Source organism: Plasmodium coatneyi, chromosome 13 (genome assembly GCF_001680005.1).
Source record: "Plasmodium coatneyi strain Hackeri chromosome 13, complete sequence".
NCBI classification, from domain to species: Eukaryota; Apicomplexa; class Aconoidasida; order Haemosporida; family Plasmodiidae; genus Plasmodium; species Plasmodium coatneyi.
Genome location: NC_033568.1, coordinates 731,408 through 741,103, shown reverse-complemented (window position 1 = coordinate 741,103; position 9,696 = coordinate 731,408). Strand labels below are relative to the sequence as shown.

Sequence of the window (9,696 nt, the reverse complement as noted above, 5' to 3'; positions counted from 1 at the left end):
CCACGGAGAAACTTCACACTATCACTCGGAAGAAATCAAAAAAAAAAAAAAGAAATCCAAAGGAAGCGAATCGAACAAATCGACCTGGTGACACATGTGTTGTAGACGTTTCCGCACAATTTTTTTTAAACCATGCCACACGTATGCCCCTGTGCATGCATTTGCGCGCGCTCGCAGACTTACCCATCCATTGTATGTCCGTCCTGAGGGGTCAACGCTGGGGTGGAAGAGTGCATTCTGACTCAAGGTGGGGACGGGAAAAAAAAAAAAGAAAAAAAAAAAAAAAAAAAAAAAAAAACGTAACTCCCGATAGTCACATAGAGAACGATAATAAGAACGATAAACAGACCAATGCGCATACTTGTGCTTGCCAAATTAGCCACACTTGAAAAGGTGAGAAAGGAATCGTTTTGCGAAATGTCTGTTTTGATCCTTGCGCCACAGTTCTGCATGGAAACATTTACCTCTGCTGCTGCAAGTTACGCCATTTTCACATTTTTCTTCCGCTGTTTTGCTCCCCCTTTGCAGTTCCGTACCACGCCCTTCCCCTCGCCCTTTTTTTTTTTTTCTCTTTTTGAAACCCCAGAGAACCGTCCACATGAACAATTTTCTGTCCTTCCTTTTCGTGACACTTCTGAGCGCCTTCATTTATATATGTTACCTATGTGAGTATGCCAGCCGCCATCGTGCTATCGCCACTTGCATCGCACATGCTTCCTCGAATGTAGAAGCGCATATATGGAAGTGTGCAAACAAATGTACATGGAAGAACCACCAAACGTGGATTACACCCTGCAATGCACCACCACCACCAACAACAACCCATCCTTCCACCCCTCTATTGCAGACTGCCTCCAAAATGAATACCTAAACAGCTATGGTCGTACCGTGCGCATAATCTTGGGAGCACTGAGTGCCCCTTTTTTTGTCTGCTACTATTGGTCCTTTGTAAAATGCTCCTTTAACAACCCTGGATACGTGGACACCACATGGGAAGGTGAGAGATGAGAGAGTGCCAACTGGTTTGAGAAAATTTCCATGGAGTGTTCGCTATACCCATGGGGAGCAATTACTACATGTTATGATGACGCACTTCCCATGGAGATAATTTTCTTCTCCCCCTTCTTCTGTTCGTCGCCCCCCTCAGCAAACGCAGAAGAAAATAACATACCGATCGAAAAGCGGAAAATTATGAACTACACGCCGAATAAGTACACCATCTGCGACAAGTGCAATTTTCTCGTGAGGCCAGAGAGGGCCCACCACTGCCGGGTAAGTTGCACGCCGTCGCCCAGCAAAAGGGTAGATACACGACAAGGTGTGTTGATGCAATGCTATAACGCTTTCTGCCATGCATATACCAGATGTACGTCCGCTGGCACACACGAACGGTTGTCCCCCCCCATACAGTCCTGCAAGAGATGCGTACTGAAGATGGACCACCACTGCCCATGGATAGGCACTTGCGTGGGCGAGAGGAACTTGAAGTTCTTTTTCCTCTTTCTGTCCTACGGGCTGCTCACGACGGTGTATATTGCCATTACGATTAGCCCCAAGTTTATACTGGCCCTACAGGAAAGCGAAAGTAACAAGGTAAAGTCCAGTGAGGGGGGACATCCCGCAGGCACTATATTTGGGTGCACTTCCCACTAAGCAATCACTCGTGCATTAGGCTAGTAACTTTGCGTAGATCGCCACTCGGGCTATCTGTACATGTATAGTTGTTCATTTGTTCGTCCAGTTGTTCATGTTGTTCATGTTGTTCATGTTGTTCATGTTGTTCATGTTGTTCATGTTGTTCATGTTGTTCATGTTGTTCATGTTGTTCATGTTGTTCATATTGTTCATGTGTTCGTTCGTTCGTTTGTTTGTTCATTTGTTTGCTTATTTGTTCTCCCCCCCCTTCATCATAGGCCTCCAAAACGCTGCACCATGGAGCCCTGCTGATCAGTAAAAAGAACAGGAAAATATATTCCCCCCCCGAGTGGGTGGAAAATGTGCACATGTTATGGATGCTGAGCCTACGCGCTCCTTGCAGACATGCGTGCATATAAGTTTATCCTCCGTGTGGGTGTATGTGTATGTCTCTACTGAAGGAAGTATAACCCATCCATTGTCACTCCTCCGTAGCCGTCTGTGCTTCCCTGACAATGATGATAGCCCTAGTCTTCGTAATAAAGGAAAAAAAAATGCTTCGAAGTTTGCACAAATTCCTTCGAGGGGCCAAGCAGTTGACTGCTCGGAAAGATAAGCATGCCCATATATACACGACGGTGCCTCTTTTGCCACCCTTTTTTACCTTCCCCCTCTCAGATGAATTGCCAGTACATCTATTTCATTTCTCGTAACATCACTGTAATAGAGTCGTCGTACACGGATAAGGTGAGTAAAGGAGGGAAAGCAGCATTTGACCCCCGACACTGGGTAGAGGGCGTCACCACCCTTCGTTCTCCTCCATAAAAGATGGACTAATTTAGTTATTTTACTAAGGTTGCAAATTTTTGTACCAATTTTTTATATGTTCTCGCCTTCCCCCGTAGAACCCCTATGACTTGGGCACGTACAATAACTGGAAAATGGTAGACACCATGTTGAAAAGGCGGCGAAGACAGCCGAAACAACAACAAAAAAAAAAGGGTAGAGAAGGTACTCATCGTATGCCCACACAACTCACAACATACAGGTGTTTGGCGAATTCAAGTGGAAGTGGTTCTTCCCCCTTACCCCCGAAAATCTCTACCCTACCAGTAGGCTAAACCAAATGGATTTCAAAAATGAGACCTGCGAAATGTTGCTTCCCAGAGTGATCTACCCTTTATTATGCACAGGTTCACACGGAAACATTGATGCATCTTTTCTACTTTTCCCTGCAGAAGACTACCTGTACCCGCTGAACGACATATACCTCAACATCAACAGCGTCGACATGGATGATTCATTTTTAGCTAGCCACAACGAAAGTTCGAAAGAGGAAAACGTTTGATTTGTGTGCGTCTTCGGAGAATGGAAATAATTTTTACCTTAGTGGTACGGTTCAGGACAAGGGCACATTTGTTCCATATGCGCATGTCTGCCGATATGCGTGCACGTAATTGTGTCATGGCGCAGCTGCCATTTCTACTTCTTCCACATTGTGCAGGGGGCCCCCCTGCAAGTTATTCGTTCCCCTTGTTTGTTCCATCAGCAATTCTTGAATTCGCATGATTATTCCTTTTGTGCGTTTTGCTAGCAGTTTTTCCCGTTTTTTCCTCCCCCATTTGTGCATTCTGCTAGCATTTTACCGTTGTTCCCCCATTTGTGATTTTTTCCCCCAAGGAAGCCACAATTTATTAGTGAGACACAGGTTCTGCGTGAGCACCAGCGCCAAACTGTGTTGCTTCGTCTACATGTAAACATTGCGGCGCATGCTCATTTGGAAGCGTGTGTAAAAAAGATCACCCCCTTCTATACCCCATTTTGTGCCTTTTTTTTTGTGTACCTCATTTTTCCTTGGGCATCTGATACCATTTTGATGCCATTTTTTTCTGTGTTCCATGCTACGCCGCATCAAACGCAATCCGAGTGGAAATTTGCCCCCCCATAATGTGTAACATTTTTTTCATTTAACACGTAATTCAAAAATGTTATTATAAACACAACTGAGAAAAAAAGAAAAACTACAAAATGAATTATTAGCCAAAAAAAAAAAAAAAAAAGTTTAAGTGATACTTTCCCACTTTGTGCAAACAAAAATTTACGTTTCTTCTTCTATGCTGAACGTGGCATAATCGTTTTCGCAAAGAGGACCAAGTTATGAAGTGATCACACTTTGCCAAATTGTGGGTAGCAAATCTTAAAAACTAAAACAAGGTGAAACAAAAAAAAAAAAAAAAAAAAAAAAAAAAAATTCAAATCGCATAAACGAAACCTCCCCACTATAGTGCATTCCGTACGACATGTGAATACAGGAAGATCATTGAAGCACACTCACAAGTTAGAACGAATGAGGGGCATGTCCCTTCACACGAGCAGGAATCACTATGCACTGGTAGGGGAAAGCTATCTGTTTCGAACTGTCCTACGGGTACTCTTTCGCGGGAAAGGCGTGATGCACATATGTGTATGGCTCATTTTATCTGTAACCGCATGTTTAGGTGTACACCGAAAAGGAAAAAAAAAAAAAATGCGATAGGACATGGCAAAAAGGTCATTCCTCCGTTCTGTTACAACCTTTGCATTATCACTTGGAGTGACTCCCTCCCATCTGTGACGCTTCGACAGATTTGGCATGACTCTGTTTGGGTGAGCATTCTCTCATTCATCCTTCCAAAGGGCCCATCCCCATGGAAGGGTGGTGATTCTGAAATAGGTGAGCCCCACTGTGGTAATAATACTGATTCGGGGGAGAAAGTGCACAAAATGGAAGGAAAGGAAAAATTATACAATGGTGAAGGGGTGGGTGCGCGGACGAGTAGCCACTGATTGGTGACCCAACTGATGATTCGCCTGATGACTTTCCGTCGTCACCGCACCATCAGTTCCACCTATGTTGTACGTTTTTCGGCACCGGCAAAATTGCTTGCCCCGTGAAATTATCCCACGTGGCAGATGGGCAGTGGGCCTTTTTAAAAAAAAAAAAAAAAAAGGATGCATGCGGAGATGCCATTTGATGGCGCGTCGTTTTCGAAGTGATGGTCGAGCCGGGCCATTTAACAATTTTTTTAAGTCACCCCTGGTTGAATTTAGCTACTTTTGCTACTCAACGTATCCCCAGCCCCTGATTGGGCAACACTTCACTTCATCCCCGTTCACTGCGAATTCTTCGGATAGGACGTCGCTATGCTTTTACTTATGTTATATGAAGAGACCCACGTGGCACAAATAGGCAAGCTACCCCGTGCGTCCCCCCCAGGATGGACCTCTTCCGGGAGGAGCTCGTGGAGGTGGAGCTGAACGCGGACGTGAGTTACGCATGTGCCCTGAATGGGAAGCTATACTTTGGTACGAACGATGGGCGGATATTAAAATGGCGCATCGAGAAGGAACCAAAAGGGGAACTAGAAGGTGGGAACACCCCCAAGATGCAGGCCCAGTTGGAGGAAAACAACTCAGTGAAGAAGAACCAAAAGGTAGAAAAAATCATCCTCGTGGAAAAGGAATCCCTGGTGATTATCCAAATAAATGATGGAGTTTATTTTGCCAAAGAATCTCAAATGCAAAGTTTAACTCTCCTTTGTAAGGACGCTAATATATGCACCGTGAATGAGAAGAACAAAAGTGACTTATTGGTGTATAGCATGAAAAAAAAAAAATTATTTTTCTTCCATTTGGAGAATGGGAAATATAAGGCTACGAAGGAACAGTCGTTCAGTGAATTCATAACATCCTTCTTGTGGGTCAGTGATTCCCTTTTCCTTACAGTCCAAAAGAGCTACTACCTTTTACGCTTAAAAAAAAATGAGAAAATTCTTCTCTACAGCCATGAGTATGAACAGACATATAAGTACATAACCCTAATTAACGTGAATGAGATATTTATTGTATGTGACCTGAACGTTGGAGTTTTCTACGACGTGGAAACATCCATGCCGTCTAGGAAGAATACAATTTCGTTGGTGGATAATGTGAGACACCTCATCTCCTTTCGTTTCTTCCTCTGTTCTCTGAACTCCAGGGGGGTCATCAATTTTTACAACGTAAATAACCAGCAGCATGTGCAGACCATCTGCATGGACGAGTATGTAGATGCCGTTGTCAATTATAGTGATGTGTGCAGCTCGTTCATGTGTTCCATGCTGCTTCTGGATCAGGAGGGGCATGACGGGGAGGGTCTCCTGGAGGGGAAGTACTCCCCTGGAGAGGACCCCGATGAACGCACCCGCTATGAGCTGGACTTGGATGCCACTCTCACAAATGTGCACCAGCGTCACCACCATCACCACCGTGAAAGTCCCCCTGGAGGGGATGACCCCCTAGTGAACGCATCCAAATTTGCGAATCAAGCAGTTGACCCCACCTCAGCAAACAACTACATTTACTTCTTTAACAAAAGTTGCATTCAGGTGGTGAGGTGCCAGGAGTTATTTGAGTACCTCCCCAAGTGTATCCAACAGGATAGAATAGACAAGGGGTTCCAACTCATAGATAATTACCTTTTCGATAGTAATGTAGAAAGGGTCAGCACCCTCAACGGATATAGTAAAGCGTGTGCATATTACCTCTTCTCCCGAGGTCAGTTTGCGCTAGCCTTTGTGCACTTCCAACGGGTCGACGTGAATCTTCCTTTTTTGTTATCCTTCTGGGAGAGGTACCTCTCCAGCAGAGGGGATGCAAAGCAACCGGATGACATGGGATGTACTCCCCAAAATGAGCCACAGGAAGTGATCAGTAAGCCCTTCAGTTTTTTCGTACCAAACCTATGTAGTGTGGAAGAAATAGTCGACAGGAATTTATCCTCACAGGGGAATAATGATCAGGGGGAGATACCGCAACAACAGGAAGAGGATAAAAAAAAACTTCTAAAAGTAGCGAACAATTGTTTTATTAAATACTTACTTATGAAGAGAAATGAGTTTGTCCTGGAGGAGGGAGGAATGATGGGAATGTACGAGGAGGAGCAGACCGTTACGGAGGTGCAACAAAGCGGCGATGCAACGACCCAGTTTGGAAGAAGGAACAACCTCCTCCGCTGCGTAGACAATTTACTAATAAAACTGATGGTAATAAATGATTGGCCTGGATTCTCCCACTTCCTCATGAAGACGGAAAACTTACACCTACACATGGATGAGTGTATCCTCTTTTTAAGGAAGCACTCAAAATTCGTGGAGACAGCACTGATGTGTATACGCATGAAGCATTTTGAGGAGGCCATAAAAATGTGCGCCACGTTTTTATGCGTCTACAATGGATGGCTCCACGTGGGGGAAGCCCAACAAAAGGATGACAACCCATTGTATACGCATAGAGACGTGGATCAGCCGGATGATATGTGGAAGAACTTCTTCCAGAAACAGAAATTTACAAAAAATGTCGTTAAAGGAACAACCTTGCACTCACTGTTAAAGGAAATGTACAACATACTAATCACGCTGAACGATAGTATACACATGATGGATGTCGAAAAGAGTGAAATAAAAAAACTGTTTGAAAATGCCTTCCCCTTTTTGATACGATTTAACGAAAACGCATTTTTTGACTTTATTGTTTCCAGAAACTTTCTTTTAAAACCGGAGGAGATTCTTAGCATGTTTAAAAAAATGGAAAAGGATAAATTACACGTGAAAGCAAAACAATACATGCAAAAATATATTTCTACTTTTTTAAAATATGATAAAATGAATAAGGAAGTGAATACCGGTTTGGTTGAATTCTACCTGAACGATGTGGAAATTCCTGAACAAGTTAGGCAAAAAAAGATTTTACGATTTTTACGGTCGAGCTATCCTTTGGATGTTTCCTACTTGGCTCGGATGGTGCCCCAAGGGCAGTTCCCACTTGTCCAGGCGCTGCTCTTTGGCCGGATGGACCACCACTAGTAAGTTTCTCACCGGGGAGAGTGACACCATCACACCGAAGTAGTGTCATCACCATCACAATTGTGTTATTTGTTCCCTCTCCCCTTCGCAGCGACAGTCTAGTCATCCTAACGGAGGAGAACCTATCCATATGTGAGAAGTACTGCCTCTACCGCAGCCTCCTGTTTAAGGATGCAGCCAAGAGGATGAGCAAAGACGACCACGACAGGCTCTTTGCAAGTTTATACCACAACGAGAAGAAGATTTACCAAGGTTTGTATAGGCAGATGCGAAATGTAGCAGAGGATCAGGAGGGATCGAGTGACAACCACGAGGAGAAAAGTCGTCCGACCCGCGCAAGCAAATTCAACCAGGATGGAAGAAGGAAGAAAAAACTGAACGACGCATTCATCAGTAGGATGATGAGGAACTATCACAAGCAGGTCTACGTCGACATGGAAAAAGGAATAGTAACCAAACTGGACAACCAAAGGAGAGGAGGAAAAAACAAGAACAGTCAGTTCGACAGGGAGAAGGACGAAAACACGTCCAACGGAAAGGAGGAATATCTTTTTATGTTAAGTCTGATGGAACAAGAAAGGGAAGACTCAAGTGATGATCAGCTAAGTGAAGTTTATTACGATGAAGGGGACAGTAACTTTGTGAAGGGTGTTGTAGACAACCCCAATTTGTCTTCCAATTCTTGGAGCGACGTGAGCACTGATTCGGGTGTGAGTACCGACTCAGACGGGGGAACCTCCTCCGATGGGAAGAGCTCCTCCAGTGTTGATGACGATGTGATGGGAAGAAAACGGAAAGGGAAGAAGCAACCCGGAGGGGGTGTTCCAAGTAGGAGGAGGCTTTCCAAAAAAAAGGGAAGCAACACAAACAGGAAGCGTCAAATGAGGAACGAAGAAGAAGCGAAAAAAAAAAAGGAACAATTCAGCAGTAGCAAGCACAAAAATTTGGATGTAGACGTGTTAGACTACTTCGACGTCTACCGAAGCGGAAAGGACCGATCCTGTGGTTTTTTCTTCCTCCTTGTGAAGGTATGTCTGGACAAATATAATGACCCAAAGGTTGGTGAACAGAACAAGCAAGCCTACAAGGAGTACGTAACTTATATACTGAACAAATATGCTCATCACGGCGACTTTGAAAACGCATATGTTCTGGAGATGATTCCAGAGGAGTGGTCCCTCTCGGAGGTCCTTCCGTTTCTCAGCCTAAAGTTAAAGAAGAAGGCCAACCAGTACATGGACCTGCACCATTACCACAATCTGGTCAAGGCCAACTACCTTAGTGCGTCTTACAAGCTCATTGAGGACAAGGAGCAGCGCCTCCTCGTGAAGGATAAACTGTAAGGGAGCTTCAGCATGCATGTGTGTGTGTGGCTAGGAAGAAACCCTATTGTTATTGACTGTGAGAAGGCCTTCCATTTCGAGCAGCCACTTTTATGCTGCCATGCACATTTGCCCAACTACCATTCCTACTAATATTGTTTTTTCCACTTCTTCTCACCCCGTTGCAGAATCTGCCAGGTGTGCAAAAGCCCAATCGCGGAAAAACGTTTCGCCTACTTTTCAGCCAAAGTGGTCACCCACATGCAGTGCTTGGAGAAGTACGAGGAGGAAGTCCATCGGTGAGAAGGTCCCTCCCAGGGGGAAAGAAGTTAGCGTCATGGAAGCTGCAGGGAAGAGTAACATAGTGACAGGACAGTCGCCTTCAGAAGTAGCGTAGTATCCCCCCACGGGGATGAAGTCGATGCAATTTGTTTTTTTAAATTCAGCGTGAAGTAACCGTACTTAGAAGTTATACAAGTGTAGCCTCTGCGTACCAATGATAATATGTTACCATTTATTTATTTATTTTTTTTTTTGACTTAAATTTGTACGTCGACTTATTCTACCCATGTGTAGTACACTGCAAAGACTGATCCGTTTAGGATTTCCCTTGAAATTTTTTTTTTTTGTTTGGTCATTACTTTTACCGAAGTGGGTATCGCCAATGGGGATGTTCCCCCCGAAATGAAAATTTTAAACTGTGGAGGTGCCACACCGCATGCTGGCTTGGTCGTCAATCAAAGGGAATTGCTTTCCACGTTCAACCTCCATCCGTCTTTTTCTTTTTTTTCCCTTTCCGTGTCAGAGTCAAATTCATCATCATTTCGTTAAATGCAGAAGAACGAAAGTTAATTTTT

The 9,696-nt window shown here is 44.2% G+C and overlaps 2 protein-coding genes across 2 annotated transcripts; both read left to right on the top strand.

Annotated features, from left to right (window-relative positions):
* Nucleotides 1-586: 586 nt before the first annotated feature.
* Nucleotides 587-2,983, top strand: PCOAH_00049030 (Palmitoyltransferase; the record flags this gene model as incomplete). Its single annotated transcript, XM_020061686.1, has 10 exons — nucleotides 587-665; nucleotides 848-997; nucleotides 1,148-1,272; nucleotides 1,411-1,593; nucleotides 1,914-1,950; nucleotides 2,131-2,171; nucleotides 2,314-2,382; nucleotides 2,541-2,579; nucleotides 2,684-2,747; nucleotides 2,874-2,983. Coding segments are annotated over 10 exons (897 nt in total), but the record flags the coding sequence as incomplete, so codon positions are not given.
* A 1,909-nt stretch (nucleotides 2,984-4,892) lies between these two features.
* On the top strand, nucleotides 4,893-9,142 carry PCOAH_00049020 (Uncharacterized protein; the record flags this gene model as incomplete). The annotated part of the gene is made up of 3 exons (XM_020061685.1): nucleotides 4,893-7,516; nucleotides 7,609-8,856; nucleotides 9,028-9,142. The coding sequence occupies 3 exons, from the start codon at nucleotides 4,893-4,895 to the stop codon at nucleotides 9,140-9,142; spliced, it is 3,987 nt and encodes a 1,328-aa protein (XP_019917387.1).
* Nucleotides 9,143-9,696: the final 554 nt, after the last annotated feature.